This window comes from Nicotiana attenuata, chromosome 3 (assembly GCF_001879085.1).
Source record: "Nicotiana attenuata strain UT chromosome 3, NIATTr2, whole genome shotgun sequence".
NCBI lineage: Eukaryota > Viridiplantae > Streptophyta > Magnoliopsida > Solanales > Solanaceae > Nicotiana > Nicotiana attenuata.
This window is the reverse complement of record NC_031991.1, coordinates 30,983,332-31,000,481: the sequence shown is the minus strand read 5'-3', so window position 1 is coordinate 31,000,481 and position 17,150 is coordinate 30,983,332. Positions and strand designations below refer to the sequence as shown.

General features: G+C 35.3%; 1 protein-coding gene across 2 annotated transcripts; it reads left to right on the top strand.

The window, feature by feature from the left end:
• LOC109223473 lies at positions 7,626-16,503 on the top strand. Of its 2 annotated transcripts, XM_019387805.1 has the most exons (9): positions 7,626-7,809; positions 7,998-9,399; positions 9,794-9,912; positions 14,134-14,176; positions 14,258-14,751; positions 14,837-15,143; positions 15,463-15,628; positions 15,766-15,865; positions 16,004-16,304. In XM_019387805.1, exons 2-9 carry the CDS (start codon positions 8,224-8,226, stop codon positions 16,119-16,121), a joined length of 2,523 nt encoding a protein of 840 aa, XP_019243350.1. In that variant the 5' UTR covers positions 7,626-7,809; positions 7,998-8,223; the 3' UTR covers positions 16,122-16,304. The 2 variants fall into 2 exon arrangements, with proteins under 2 accessions (XP_019243350.1, XP_019243349.1); XM_019387804.1 differs by having other exon boundaries at positions 7,627-7,809; positions 14,134-14,751; positions 16,004-16,503.

The window sequence follows — 17,150 nt, the reverse complement described above, 5'->3', positions numbered from 1 at the left end:
TCCTTTCCCACACAGTTGCACTCCTCTTTCACCTTCTCGAGGAGACGCTCGGTAATTGTACATATATACCTCGACATGGGTTCACATAGGCCTTGTGTCGAGGGTGTGTTCCCCACCTTGAAATCAGCAGCAGTGGCACACTTCGTCGGAACCAAGTCCGCAAGAGGATGTTCCTCCGTGGCGCCGGCGCCAACGGACTTTGACGAAGAGGCGGTTTCTTTCTGCGGCACAATTTTGGACGTTTTTGCCATTTTGGGTTTGAGTTTGAAGAAAGAAGAAGAAAATAAGACTTGGTGTTTTGAGAGAAGGCTGACAACAAAACCTGAAGATTATGTAGAATGGAAAAACTTGAAAGATGTAAAAAGCTTTGGAGATTGGAAGAAATTGAAAGCAAAGTTTGAATCAATGAGGAAAGGGCCTATTTATGGGTTGGTTCGAAACCACTAGTGGCCGACCATCAACTGGCATGCAATAAATGCCTGTGGAACTGTACCGACGAGACGTTTCGATCACATCTGCCGCTTACGTTACAGGGATGACGTCATGACAGGTATAGGATTGAAGGCTCAATTCGTTTCTTGTCATTATACTCCAAAAAACGAGGGGACTATCTGTATACAGTTAAAATCGGGCCCACCCGATTTTACTGATTCATCGAGATCAGTGTGAAGGATCGAAGATCGATCCCGTAATAGATCAGATCGAGGCATGACGACAAGGTACCGAGTTCGAGATTCGAGGTAGCTGTCAAGATTGAGGCCGGTAGTGATTGAGACCAAATGAGATAGACATCGAGCAAGATCGAAGGTAGCATGATAACAGAAAGGCGAGGTATCCGTGACTGGTCGAAGATCACGGCGGAAATCTCGGAACGGATCAAATCAAGGACTGTAAAATTAGCTAATCGTGGGATTTTCTTCTGTAATTAGAGTTATTCCATAATTAAGATTCCTCTACTATATAAAGAGGAGTTCCAATCATTTGTAAAACACTTACATTCTGGATATCAAAGCAATATAACACTTTTTTTGGCTCATATTCTTGTTCATCAACTTGCTTATTTATTAACTGTTTTGGTTCCGACCAATTCGAGGGCACTCTAGCTCGAGGGCTGAATTATGTTTCAACACTGGTTTGCTTTATCTTATTGTTAATTTCTATCACTAATCTTTACATTTATCAATTGGTATTAGGTGAAATCACGTGTCCTTAAAACCAAATTATAAGTTTAATAATTATCCAATTTTAAGGGTAAACACAAAGTTTACATTTAAATTACGGCAATGATGTAACCAAAGAGGTTCCATCTCATTGTTTTAGCTGGACATTTTATATGCCGAAAGTAAAATTGAAACGCAAAATAAGGAAAAATTTCTTAGCTAGTAATATTTTATGTTGTTTCTACAAAACGGCACGAGGAAAAAGAGCTAAAGAGCTCGAGAAAGGTCGAAGAATAGTGAAAAAGGAATCAAATGAAACTTTGTAGCAATTAACATTCATGGACCAGAAGTAGTGTTCATACCGGTCCTTCAGCCATTTAACACACACATCTACCCTGGCTCTTGGCTAATGGAAAAAAGTAAAAACCTAATAGAATAAAGAAAGAAAAAGACAAGGAGAAACATTTTAAATAGTTGGTTCCTTATTGTATGAAGTGATGCATCCATGTGAAAGTAACAATTGCCAAAAGATATTTTGTCTCCATTTCAGTGGATGTTCTCTCAAGTTCCCAAGAAATAAAAGTACACAGAGATGAGTGCTCAATCACATTCGACTTTACATAGAAAAAAGATCACTAACACACATTCCTTCCCCTAGAACTAGACATTTACTAAATACTCTTAATATAATATACCACCCTCCCATGGATGATGGACCCCTCCTAATTTAGGAAGTTTCTAGGATTCTCATTTCACAAGTAACTTCCATGTTGCCAAATCCTAATTTCCAGCATTGGCATGCAAAACTCAACGTGATTTGTTCCCCAAACAATACACCCTTCCTTGGCTTCTTGGGGATGCCATTTTGCTAATGGATTATTTAACTTTCAAGCTATATATAGAACTTTTATGCTAAAAACAGCATATGAAAGCAAGTTAATTATTATTTTTATCAGGTTGTCAATTTATATTTATTAAAAATATTTGCTTATACTTAAGAGTACGTACTTTATAAGTGGTTTGATTGTGTAAATATCTTTTACAACATATAATCAGTGTAGAGAAGTTAAACTTAATCTGATTTGTTTCCCAAAAGAAGAGAGCCACCATTTCTTGGCTTCTTGGAGATGGCGTTTTGCTAATTTCTTGACAAATGATAGGAGAGGGGTAGAGGGAGACAAGGGGAATGGAAGGTGCATATATAAAGGATTAAATCACGACATGTAACCTAACATGGCAAACCCTATTTCTGATACATCCCAATGCTTTTGTCTTTAGGGTAATAGACATATGCAAATAAATTAGATATGTCGTATGATGCGTCTCGATTATGCTTTGTTATGGATAATCATGTAAAGATAGTTTTTCACTTGTTGGGGTTACTTATTGGTTACTCCTATCTTCTTTGATACATTTTACTGTTTATTAGTTTAGTCAGCAGAGACAAAGATAATCGGTTGAGCATTTCAAACAAAATAAGGGTGGTATAAATATGGGAACATTTCTATTGTTTATATGCAACTTTTGGACTATACTTTTTTTTCTAATCTGAGATTTAAATCTTAATCATTTTTTATTTTCATCTACTTCATTGGAATTCAGTGTCCATTATAAGTTTTGGCTATGACTTGAGTTAAAGACAAGTTCAATAACTTCAAATGAGTATGTCTTCTTCGGAGGGAAATCTTGTGTGCAAGATAAAAAGCTTTTGCAACCTTAAACATAATCAAATTAAGCCAATATGTAACTTTAATTTTTTTTTTTTTAGTTGGCACCACACATCATTTGGAACTCACATATATAATTACTTGTAATGAATTTGTAGCCAATTGCAATCAATGCTGACATTTTTTACGCTTTGAGAAAATAATTATTTGACTTTGAGAAAAAAAGAGAGAAGCTAAGAATCTTTTCAAGATATCATATGACAAAAAGTCCTTTTATCATAATTTTACCTGTTCTAATGCTTGCTTTGTCCCTCACTAGCGCAAAAGGTGAAACAATTAACCTGTTCTAATGTGATCTCACTCTTTTGAGTGACAAAGAAAGAAAAGTAAAACAAAAAGAATAATAATATATATAAAGGTGTTCAGAAGACCATAAAAAATGATCAAAGGAACAACAACTGAAAGGTGATAATATCTATTCTTGAATAATTGTATCGGTCGGGATTAATCAAATACATACTTTAAGTTTGGAACCAATTAGACTTAGAATTTTGTTAAGATAACTTAGAGTTAGTGCACATTCTGTATGTTATGCACGCAAATATACAAATTTTATACACTTTTTCAGTGCGTGCTAAAAGTGATAATACCCTATTTATTTTCTTTTGCAGTTCTCCATAGGTTAGATTACTGGTCTAACCCAAAGTCTAAAGAGTTAGTCACATTTGCCCCCACCCTAAAATTCATGATTGTAGCCTGTAGGTGGTACAAGGTCAAGGAGTTGTCCATCTCCTTCATATATATTTTGTTTGATTAGCACTTCATTAATTAAAGCAGTAAAGGTGGATCCGAAAAAAATATAATTAATGACTTCTTATTTATCTAAATTAGTTACATATCATTTATTTTTTAAAAATTAATTTGTGATGAGATAACCTAATATAGAAGAGTAAAAAGGCAAAGGACGGAAAGGTTTTTGGTAAAATTTACTTTATATCTAAATAACGCAGAATATAATTATTAGACATTTTAGAGCCCTTTTTGACTAAGCTGCCAAATTTTGCTTATTTTGAAAAGTACTTTTTTTTTTAGAAGTAGCCGATGGTCTATTGGAAACAGCCTCTCTGCCCTACCGGGGCAGGGGTAAGGTCTGCGTACACATTACCCTCCCCAGACCCCACTATGTGGGATTTTACTGGGTAGTTGTTGTTACTTTTTTTTCAGAAGTACTTTTTTCAAAAGTAGTTTTGGAAAAAAATAGTTTGTGTTTGACCAATTCATTTAAGAAGTGCTTTTTGTAACATTTGGTAAATAAATTGTGTTTGGCTAATCTTTCTAAAAAGTACTTTTGAGTGTCAAATTACCAAAAAGGATAGTACCAAGGTCTTATAATTTTTTTAAAGAGAAAAATAAACTCAAATATTTATCGTAAGAGACTGTTATTATTTTTTATTTTATTTAATTAAAACATAAAACATAAAAACAAACATATCAACGACTTAAATCAATTTTACATATATAGTTATACCAAAGCATATATTATTATTACTTATTGTTACATGATGATTTGAATCATCAAAATACATCATTCAGTATTAATTAGAAGTATATTCCACAAATTACTGTATATTGATAATCTACCATGAAATGATAAGCAAAGTCACTCACACATGATAATATTTCTCAACAATTTCATCTCTACGCCTATCACACAATCCCTCCATTTAGTAGAAGACTTACCTTGTATTTCTAAAGGAATATCAGAAGGCCCATCTCCTTCATCAATCTCTACAGTAATGTCTTCATTAGCATAATAATTGAATTCCTTATCGGTAGAAGAATGTCGTCGGATGAAATTATGTATAGCCATGGTAATTGTAACTAGATAATTTTGAGTGTCAAACTTGAAAGATGACATTGAACTTAAAATAGAAATAATTTTAAATATATAAACATAATTTTTTGTAAAAAAATAGTTAAGTATGTTTAAATTCAAATTCAAAAAGAGTAACTAATATAACAACACATAATGTATAATTTATTTTTTTTAAAATTCAAATTCATAAAGAAACTAATTAGTATTACTTAACCTTACTAACTTTGTCCTAAATTGCCAAGTGGCCTATTGTAAAGCTGCCACTTGGCTTAATGTGTGATGCTTTTTCTAGATTATGCGACGAAATTGTAAATTTATTACCTATTTGTAGGTATTTTTCTACAAATTAGATTTGATAACTGTATTAAAGATTCGGGAACTAATAGCATATAAGAGAAGAAATTATAAATGATTATTTGTAGGAAGAGATTTGATAATCCAAAGAAGGATGTAGATAATCTACTTTAGTATGAAAAAAGAAGAAGTTAATTTGGAAAGTTATAAGACATTACACAAAGGACAAATCAAAAACAAGAAAAATCAATAAATAATTTGGAAAATTGCAATATGATTTATGTATATGATATCTTTAATTTTAAAAGAATGGTAAAAACTAGAAACGAAAATGAAAAGAAAAAACTTAAATTAGTAAGGGATAATTTGGAAAGTATAAATTTATGGTGAGGATAGTTTTGTCTTGAATAAATTAATTTTCACTTCTGCTTCTGCTTATTGGAAGAAGCTAGAATTTTCTGCTTCTTCCCAAAAGCAGAAAAACTGCTTCTGCTGCTAGCCAAAAGTACTTTTCAGTATTGGCCAAATAGCTTAAATTTTTTTAAAAGTACTTTTTTGAAAGAAAAAAGTACTTTTTAAAAAATTTGAGTTGTTTGGCCAATACAGAAAAGTACTTTTTGCCAGACGCAGAAGCAGTTTTTCTGTTTTTGGGAAAAAGCAGAAAATTCTAGCTTCTTCCAAGAAGCAGAAGCAGAAGTAGAAAATTAATTTATTCAAGACAAAACTATCCTCACCATAAATTTATATTTTTCAAATTATCCCTTACTACTTTAATTTTTTTCTTTTTATTTTTGTTTCTAGTTTTTACCATCCTATTAAAATTAAAGATATCTAACTTTTCAGAATTTTTATTGACTTTTCTTGTTTTTGATCTTTTCTTTGGGTAATGTCTCGTAACTTTCCAAATTATCTTCTTCTTTTTTCACACTAAAGCAAATTATCTGTATCTTCTTTGGATTATCAATTCTCTTCCTACAAATAGTTATTTATAATTTCTTCTATTATATGCTATTAGTTCCCAAATCTTTAAAACAGTTATCAAATCTGATTTGTGAAAATGACCTATAATTAGGTAATAAATTTACATTGCATTGCATAATCTATGTATATATTATTAAAAGAAGAAGAAAATGCATCCATATTTAATCAAATGGCAGCCTCACAATAGGCCACTTGGCATTTTAGGACAAAGTTGGTAAGGTTAGGTAATAATTAGTTTCTTTTTGAATTTAATTTTTTTTAAAAATAAATTATACATTATGTGTTGTTAATAATTAGTTACTCTTTTTGAATTAGAATTTAAACATACTTGACTATTTCTTTTACGCTTTTTTTTTTATATATATTTAAAATTATGTTTATTTTACGCTCAATGCCATCTTTCAAGTTTGATACTCAAAATATCTAGTTACAACTACATGACTATACATAATTTAATCCGACAACATTCTTCTACCGATAAAGAATTCAACTATTATGCTAATGAAGACATTACTGAAGAGATTGATGAAGGAGATCAACCTTCTGATATTCCTTTAGAAATGCGAGGCAAGTCTTCTACTAATATGGAAGCATTGTGTGATAGAAGTAGAGATGAAATTGTTGAGAAGTATAATCATGTGTGAGTGACTTTACTTATTATTGCATAATGGATTATCAATATGTAGTAATTTGTGGATAGACTTCTAAGTTATACTGAATGATGTTATTTTAATTATTCAAATCATCATATAAAAATAAGTAATTATACTAGATAATATTATAATATGTAAAATTGATTTAATCTTTAATATGTTTGTTTACTTTATGTTTTATATTTTAATTAAATAAAAAAAAGTCTCTTACGATAAATATTTAAGTTTATTTTTATATTCAAAAGAATTATACGACCTTGGTACTATCCTTTTTGGTAATTTGATACTCAAAAGCACTTTTTGAATTGATTGGCCAAACACAAATTATTTACCAAATGTTGCAAAAAGTACTTCTTAAATGAATTGGCCAAATACAAATAGTGTTTTTTCAAAAGTAATTTTAAAAAATGTACGTCTGAAAAAAAAAGTACTTTTCAAAATAAGCAGATTTTGACAGCTCGGCTAAACAGGCTCTTGCAGGGCTACTAATAATGGAAGAATGATTCTAGGGAGCAAAAATACGGAAGATAGGCTAAGGTTGGAGTGGAGAATAGTATACAAATATATCATTAAAGCATTGGATCGAACATCAAAGGAGAATTAAGGATATAAACACTACCAAGGGTTGTGATATAAAACTCCAAATGACTAAAAGAGGTTTTCAAAATAAGCAAATTCTAAAAATTTGGTGAAATATGCAAAAATAATCAGTCGGTAATGTTGGATAACATTAAAATAATAAAGTAATTTGGTGGTAATTCTATTTCAATCTTCTCTTGTAGGAGTTAACCAGTAAAGTTGCATGCTGACTGCTCTGATTAGGGATTAGTCTTTCCATTTTAAAAAGTTGGAGGGTGTGACTAAAAATCGAAAAAGCGAACAGTGCCAACAATAAAATAAAATAAAATAAATGATGACATGTCAGCTTAATAATAATATCGCTGCTCCTCTCATTTGGTCTTTCTTTTCTAAAATAAAAATAAAAAATAACACAAAAGCTCCCCCATCTTTCAACAATATCGTAATTTCCCAGATCATCTTTTTGTTTTTACCATTTCTCTTCTCTTTCATCTTTCTCCCTCTATACAATACATTATATAAACATTTCTATGGTGGACTTACAATCAGCGTGTTATTTGATTCTTACACTCTTCAGCCATAAGCAACAACCTTCACTGGTACGTTTCCCTTTTTGACCTAGCAATCATTTGCTACTTCTGCACTCTACTGTTTCACTTTCCAGTTCAATTTATTCAATCTCGTTATAGAATTATGTTTAATTCTTCTTTTGCGTGCATATATTTTCATTGTAGTGGTAAAATTTGGAACTTTTTTATAACTTGTCTGACCTGTGTAATCTGATCAGGTGATTGTCGTATTTATCAAACGTGGCATTGGCCATCTATGGCTTTAATGAAATTTGATGTGAAATTAGGTTTAGAGTTTAGTAGATGGAGTTACTTGGGAGGAATTTGTATGATTTTGGTGGGGAAAAATGGTGTGTTCTGCATTTAGGTGGGTTTTAATTAGGGTAATTTCATTGTTGTATGATGTGTTAAGAGTCTTAGGTTGGGGGTAGTGGGGTTTGAAGGATGACTGATTTTCAGCAACAACTGCAACAGAAGCCCGAGAGCACAGGGGATGATGCCAGCTCTGAATTTGAGAGGGGATGGGAGGAGTTAATAATGCGCGGGCACTTGGACGAGTGTATGTCGTTTGCTTCTTGTAGTTCAGCACGCAACACTGAAGACGAGGACGATGAGAGCAATGATCGTCTTGTGAGGAGGAGAAGGAGGAGTTCGGGAATTGAAGGTGGTGATGACCTGGCTGAGTCTTCTGCTGCTAGGAGGAGGCATTCACGGATTTTGAGTAGGTGGGCTGCTAGACAGGCAGAAGATATGATCACTACTATTGAGAGGAGGAATCGTGAGTCTGAGTTGATGGCACTTTCTGGTTTGCATACTGTGTCGACGCTTGATTCTTCGTTCTTGAGAGAATCACGATCTCCTAGTTCAAGGCATCAGGGTGATGCTGAGAGGAGCAGTAGAGCTTCGACCATCTTGCAAATGTGGCGGGAGTTGGAGGATGAGCATATACTGAATCGTGCCCGAGATAGGGTGAGGGAAAGACTGACACAACAGAGGAGTGTGGATTCTAGTACCAATATTTCTAGTACTAGTATTTCAGAAAGCCGGGAGAGTGAGAACCATGGTAGTTTGGTGGATGCTAATGAGAGTGAGAATGAATATGGTACTTGGTCTCCTGATGTGATTGGACCACAGATTGAGAACAGTGAGCATGGGAACTCCAGCCGTGAACAGTCTCCTGATCTAGGGGAAGTTGAGAGGGAGAGGGTGAGGCAAATCGTTCGTGGATGGATGGAGAGTGGGGTCAGTGACCATTCATCTAATGTCTCCCAGAGGAACGGTGGCCCAAGAGGCGAATGGCTGGGGGAGACAGAGCGTGAAAGGGTAAGAATCGTGAGGGAGTGGGTCCAAATGACTAGTCAACAAAGAGGAGCTCGTGGTGGCAGAAGGGAAGAACAGTCCAGTGGGCTTAGTGCTCAAGTTGATCGTGTTCGTGATGGGTCCGCTGTAGACCATGAGGAAGGCCAGCCAGAGCACGTAAGAAGGGACATGCTGAGGCTGCGTGGAAGGCAAGCTTTACTTGATTTGCTTGTGAGGATTGAAAGGGAAAGACAGGGGGAGCTTCAGAGTCTTTTAGAGCATCGTGCAGTTTCTGATTTTGCCCATCGCAGTAGGATTCAGGTTAGTTTCTAATCTTTATCCCTTTTATTCTCCATCCAGTTTTCATCTTCTATTTTACTTGGGGAATCCTCAACAGAAATCATGATTTAATTGTTCATGTGCGCATTATGTTGTTTGTCCTTTGTTAATTGTGAAGTTGAGAATTGAAATTACAGAGATATGCACTGTCTTGAACCGTGCTTCGTTTTACTTTATTCCTATTAGAGGTAGATACAACTAGCCTGTTTGAGTGTTGCCGGCTGTACATGGAGGTGTCTTTGAACTTTCAGCTAAATTTTTCTAGATTTGTTGCTTACTTTCTTCCCTCCCCAGACCCCATGCGTGGGATTATACTGGGTTTGTTGTTGTTGTTGTAGCTTACTTCATAGGTATCTCATTTTATACCCTTTTACAGTCACTACTCAGAGGAAGGTTCTTGAGAAATGAAGTGCCTGCTGAGGAAGAGAGACCACCTTCAATGGCAGCAAATGAACTAGTTCAGCTTAGGCAACGCCACACTGTCTCTGGACTCAGGTACATGGCCTGGTTTAGTTGTGTTTTGCTGCAGGATTTGTCTCAATAATTGAAATTTATTACTTGTTGAAGCTTGTCCTATGTAATAAGTTATCAAATATCTTTTCCCGTGCTGTATACTCTTTCAGTTTTGTTGTAGGGCAGTAACATCTGGTCCAATTCCCTTCTGCAGCTGTCAGAATGATTCACGTGTTTTTAAAATGATGGATAGTACCCTCAAGTATGATCATATAATAGTAACTTGTTAAGGTTCTAGCATTACCAACTACTCCCTCCGTTCCAGTTTATGTAAACCTATTTCCTTTTTAGTCCATCCAAAAAGAACGACCCCTTTCTAAATTTGGAAACAATTTAGCTTAAACTTACAATTCTACCCTTAATGAGAAGCTTTTACAACCACACAAATATTCTGGGCCCTTTTTTGACTTGTTTATGACCACAAATTCCAAAAGTCTTCATTTTTTCTTAAACTCCGTGCCCACTCAAACAGGTTCACATAAATTGGAACGGAGGGAGTAGGTTTTTGTGCTGTCATCCAGTTTGTCGATAGCCACGGCTAAGAGTCCGTTTGGCCGAGCTGCCAAAAACTGCTTATTTTGAGAAGTATTTTGTTCAAAAGTGCTTTTCGAGAAAGTACTTTTTGAGAGTAGCAGTTCGCGTCTGGCCTATTTATTTAAGAAGTGCTTTTTGCAATAATAAGCAAATTGTGTTGGGTGAATCCTTTCAACAAGTACTTTTTGAGTATCAAATTACAAAAGAGGACAGTATCAATTTTAATTTTACTATTAGTATAAATTAAAAGAGAACTTTTTAAACATTTATTGTAAAAGAATTCAATTAATTTTTTGTTTATTTAAATAAATATAAAAAATACTATCTTTAGGTAGTATTGCATTTTTTCAATTATAATATATGCATGCATGCCAAAAAGAAATAGAAATAAAATTAAAAACTACAGATAATACAATATTGGTATACTACAAAAGAAAAAAAAATCATATCTTGTGAAGCGAGTGTTTGAATCTAGTGATTAGCCTTGTAAATTATTTCAAAGAGGAATTGGAGACGAAGAAAAGAAGAAACAACAAGATAAAAAAAAAAGATTTATTTATAGTAGAAAGACTATTCCAAAGAGGATAGGAGAAGGAGAATAAAAATACGCCGAAATAAAAAAAGAAAAGAAAGGGATGGTAGAAAAAAAAAAGGAAAAGAAAAAGGTTACATTAATGAGGGATAATATAGAAAATATAAATTCTTGTTAAGGATATTTTTGTCTTGAAAAAAATTAATTTTCTGCTTCTGCTTTTTTAAAAAAGCTAGAATTTGCAGCTTCTTTCTAAAAGCAGAAAACTACTTCTGCTGCTGCTCAAAAACACTAATCCGTTTCGGCTAAACACCTCATGTGGTGTATTTGGGGACACATTAGGTGATCTTACTATTCTCATCTGAATTCAACTTGGGTTATGTGGCTATTAAATTTTATTGCTTGACTAATGTCATTGAACTATTGTGTCTAAGATCACTTAGAACTCAAAGATACAGCAGTACAAGCTTATAGATGTGTTCAATTAAGGTCGTTATTTGTGTCTAAGGATTACTTTGGTTGTTTTCCCCTATAAGCTGCTTGTGAATTGGTCTCTCTGCACATTTCAGTTCTTTTCTCCTTTTCTGTTGGCAGTATACTTTCGTGAGTTCTCTCTCTTCTGTCTATAATTGACACCTTTAAGTACAAATTGTGCATGTGAGGCTATAGTGTAATTGTTCAGTTCAGTATCTGTTTTGTGTATCTATCTTAGTGGACAAATCTTTACCCCCCCTCCGCCCCCCACAACACACACACACACAACAAACAGAAAGGAAAAAATGCAACCATGCTTTATAATGTTGGATTTTCTGAAAAGTGAAGATTTATGAAGGAACCCCCTTTTATATTATATTCTTCTTTTCGAGAATCATAAGGTTATATACATGAAGCACAAAGATTGTGCCAAAATTATACACTATTCAGTTCTCTTACAATTACTGTAGGAAGCTGAAAAAATCTATCATCCTATCAATCTTCTAGCCTACACCAAAAACCCAAAAAGGGAATACATCTGTATTACAGAATATAAATGTTGTCATATTTGTTTTCAAGAAACATCTTTAGTTCCTCTACCTCCAAATCACCCACCAGACACAAGCAGGAATGGTCTCCTATATCTTCCGCTTCCCCTTCCCAATGTCCTTGCAACTCCAGCATTATAGCAGTTACTCAATAGTTCTCGGGATAACCTAGCTGACCCGGAAAAGATTGAAGAACTGATTCCAGATCTAAGTAGCAAAGATACAGTGCAAAAACTAGTGATTAATTTCCTATTCGCTCTTTTCATACAGCAGGCATCTGCCACATAGAGTCATCCCTCTACTTTGTAAATTCTGTTGAGTTAGCACTCCCTCATTCACCAAGGTCTAGCAAATAACAAGACACTGTGTATGGAGCCCTGGTCCTCCAAATCTGTTTCCATGGCCATGAGAGATGAGACTGCCCCAAGCTTGAAGAAGATTACAGAATGAACATACCATTGTTCTGTGGAATCCATAATAGCTTATCTGTGTCCTCTTCCTGAACTGTAAAGCTACCAAGTAGCTGAATAAGGTGAGAAACCTTTCCCAATTCCCAGTCATTGTAATTTTCTCCTAAAGTGGAAATCCGAACCAGTATTAGGTCTACATTGTACCACAGTTTGTTGATTGTCCACCACCATGCTGTATAATTCTGGAAAATTGTCCTTTAAAAAGTGAATGCCCTAACCATGCATCATCCCAAAAGAGAGTTTTACTAACATTTCTCACCAAGGTATTGCACCTGAAGTCATCCACCAGACTTCTAATGTACTTCCATACACTTACTCCATAAGTCGACTTGTTTGTTTTAGTACACCAATTATTGTTCATCCCATACTTCTTGGTTACCACCATCTTCCAGAGAGTACCTTCTTTAAGAATAAATCTCCAGAACCACTTGAATAGGAGACCTTTTTGTTATGATATCTGAGATTTCTAACCCCCATCCCTCGCTGTACTTTACTCAACCTTACATTATATTAATTTACCAGATGAAAGGCCCTCTTCTCCTTGTTACCCTCCACAAGATCTCACTTCGTATGCTGTCAAGTCTCTTTTCCACCTTGGCTGGTAGTGGAAAAAGAGATAGTGTACGTCGGGAGTGAGTCCAAAACACTGTTAATAAGCACCAACCTGCATCCCTAGGAAAGACATTGATGTTTCCCATCAGATAACCTCTTTTCGCATTTCTCCAAAATGTTCTCCCATATCATGGATGCTCTGAATTTGGCTCCCAAAGGAAGTCCAAGGTACACTGCAGGTAGGGTCCAAGTATTGCACCCAAGAGTATCTGCCAAATGTTGCAAGTTCTGAATTTCGTTTACTGGAAACTGATGAGTTTTTGAAAGATTAATGTGCAGGCTAGGCATCCCTACAAAACTAATAGAATCATCCTGAGGAATCTTAATTGAGTAAGCACTAAATATATTTCTCAATGTATTGTATTTCCTGAGGATGATTCGTGATGAAATCGGTTAAGAAATAGGATTTATTTCTCAATGTATTGTGCTCTTCCTTTTTTATTTTTTATTTATATGTTGTAGTACTGTATAAGCTATCAAAGAGATTATTGCGGTCTTTCACTCATTAAGAACTCAGGCGGATTGATCTCAAATTAGGCACATTAACTGTGGCTAAAAGGGAGTTGAGGTAATTGAAATTTGAATGCGGACCTTTTGGAAAATAAAATGAACTAATTTGATAGTAATGTTTTATAGATCTTAGTTTGCATGTCACGATGTATTTATTCTTTCTTATATGATGCTTGTAACATTGTTTAGTAATTATTTAATTATGCATATCTTAAAAAGGCTCGCTTAGTGGGAATTCTCCTTTTTGGAATATCTAGAAGCACTTGACAAAGAATCCACATTTTCTTTTCTGCTTTATTATGGAGCTTTAATCCTTGAAAGATTTTCTGCTTTGTGTTTCGTGCTTCATCTTATTTCTTGCATGAGATGGCTACCTAAGTGATTTTACATTTCCCAGACATACTTTGCCCTGATTCTCAGCTTTCTGTACTCTTCTGAAAGAATCTGCTTTTATAGCTATTTTTGCAAAATGATCACTTTTATTGTGTTAATGCATGACTTCTTGTTCTTTTATCTCAACCAGGGAAGGATTTCGCTCCAGATTAGAAAACATTGTACGTGGTCAAGTAAGCAGCAATTCTGAATCTTCATCTAACAGTGGCAACGGTGGTTTGAGAAATAACCAGACTAGTACAAATCCTTCACAGGAGGTAGAAAACGAAAATCTTGAGCAGCTGCAGTCTAGGGAACAGGAGCGGAGTACTCATCAGTTGCCTGATCACAGAGAGAATGTTGATTCCAGTACAGCTGGTCAGGCTACAAATCAGCTAGCATCTCCTAACCAAGGAAGGGGTCGAGTGGAACCTGTTGTTGAAGCTGAGGGAGGAAATCACCGCGATGCAACTTCTAATGAACGGACTCGTGGAATTATGGAGAACACAAGTGGGAATTGGCCACAAAATCAACCAATTGCTTGGCCCCCTGAAACCACAGGTGAAGTGAACAGAGATGAACGTCGTTTACCAGAAAATCATGAGGTTTGGCATGAGGTTGGGTCACGAGAAGCTGTGGAGAATTGGTCAGAAGGGCCTTCTGATCCTCCTAGAATGCGACGTTCTGTCCCTTATAGGAGAGTTAGTAGATTCCATCCGCCCGATGATGATAATGTGTATAGTATGGAACTCAGGGAGCTTCTTAGCAGGTAAAATGCATGTGTCATTCTGTTTTCCCATCTGTGCTTATGAGGTCTTCTTTTTCTTTATTTGTTGAGATTCTTTGTCTGTTAGGAGGAGTGTTTCCAATCTTCTTCGCAGTGGCTTCCGTGAAAGTTTAGATCATTTAATTCAGTCATATGTAGAAAGGCAAGGCCGCACTCCAATTGACTGGGATATGCATAGGAACTTGCCTATTCCAAGTTCACCAGAAAGAGATCAGGACCAACAGAATGATGAGAGAAATGTTGCTCAACCGGAAGGAATTAGCAGGCCTTCACTTGTGCGACCATCTCCTCCTGTACCTCCTCCACAACCACTTTGGCATCAGGATGTGCACCAGTCCGGTTGGCCACGTCACACTGTGCATCGTTCTGAACTTGTAAGCTTACCATCCCTTCCTAGAAGCTATTGTTAGATGTCCTGATAATTTTTCCAGTTGATAGTGATACCTTAAGGCTATGCTTCCCTTCCTACCATCGTTTCACAACTTAGAATCTTGCACTCCTTACATGCTGGTAAGAAAAGCATCTAATTTAGTATGTCTCCAATATGAACAGGATAATATTCTGTTCATTCCAGTATCTATAATAGTTTCATCTTATCAAATTGTCCCACGGTCTTTATATGTTCCATGAAAGAATGATTTCAGTATATTTATGCTGCTTATCGGGAATTGAGCGTATTCTGTTCTGGAGCAGGAGTGGGAGGCGATGAATGATCTTAAAGCAGACATGGGAAGACTGCAGCAAGGTATGAATCACATGCAAAAGATGTTGGAGGCCTGCATGGATATGCAACTGGAGTTGCAACGTTCTGTCAGACAGGAAGTTTCAGCTGCTTTGAATAGATCAGCTGGCGGACAAGGTCTGTCTCTCATCTACGGCATACGATAAAACATTGAAGCTCTTATGATTGTCGTACCTCCTCTAACCCATTTATCTGTTTCTTTTCAACATCAGTTAATTTCTTCTGATTGGGTTTTCCCTGCAAATTTATCACAGGGATTGCTGAGACTTCAGCAGATGGATCTAAATGGGGCCACGTGAAAAAGGGTACTTGCTGTATTTGTTGTGATAATCACATTGATGCCTTGTTGTACAGGTAAAATTTTTCTTACGTAGTTTCATGTACCTTGCAGCAACTACTTTAAAAAGTACAAGGAATGAGTCTTATTGAGTGATATAACAATGTTGTGTTCATGATCTTTTGATAGTTAATGCTTTCTTTGTATCTTGACAGATGTGGGCACATGTGCACTTGCTCCACATGTGCAAATGAATTGGTCCGAGGTGGAGGGAAGTGTCCATTGTGCCGGGCACCCATTGTTGAGGTGATCCGAGCTTACTCGATACTCTAAAAAGAAAGGACAGGAAGCTCAAGAAAAACTGAGAAAAATTGTTAAGTTATAGAGGAGTTGTATGCTCCCTCTTGCCGAGCTTCTTAGATTCCTTACTTGTAGAGTGCTTACTTGCCTCTGTTCTTCTGATTATGTGGTTACGCGCGCTGTATAGTTGGGATAACTACCGGCACTTCTATTGCATCATTCATTCGTAAATCGAATGTTTATTCTTTTCCAATTTATGACTTATTCTGATTCTTTTCTTTTGTTTTTTTCCTTTTCCTTTTTGTATTAAGCAAGAAGCTCCGATTTCTTTTTCCTTTTGTATTCTAGTTATATTATATTTTTGGCTTGAAACTAGGTGAATAGAGAGTAAATAATAAAGTATTGGTTTATAGGGCAGTGGTTCTCGCCGGTGCTGCTGTTTACAGGGAAAAAGAAGGAAACGGCATTGGGACTATTTATAAGTTCGAATATCATCTCTAAAACTTTGATTTGCAGTTTTATTTGAAATAACGGTGATCTTTTACGATTAATTTTGGCCAATTGTCATCAGATAACTAAGTGTCGACATGATAAAAATTGATCAATCTACGTATGAATAAATTCAATTTTCAACCTCCCAATCGACATTAGCCTAGTCGTACATAAATTGATCATTGGTCATTATGACGACTACATTTTTTTGTTGAATACCTACCATAGACGTTGAGTAAAGTTTTGCATTGTCCTGTTTTGGAAGTCCAAGTAATAACATCAGGAATGAGAAGTGCACAAATTCGTGTTTGAGGAAATATATTTAAAACTGAATAATGTCATGGTTGATTGGTTGTTTTATAGTTCTCTGTCATGATCGTTGGTCAACATCACGAGTATAATTTTTTTGGTTCAATACCTATCATTAATTATGAGTAAGTTTCATAAAGTTTCGGTTTAGAAGCCAAAGTATTAAGTAATAGCTATTTCGTGTTTAAGGAAATGTTCTTAAAACTGAGCAGTGTTAATGATTGTTTTTCAGTGCCACCTTGACTTCAACGGAAAGGAGAG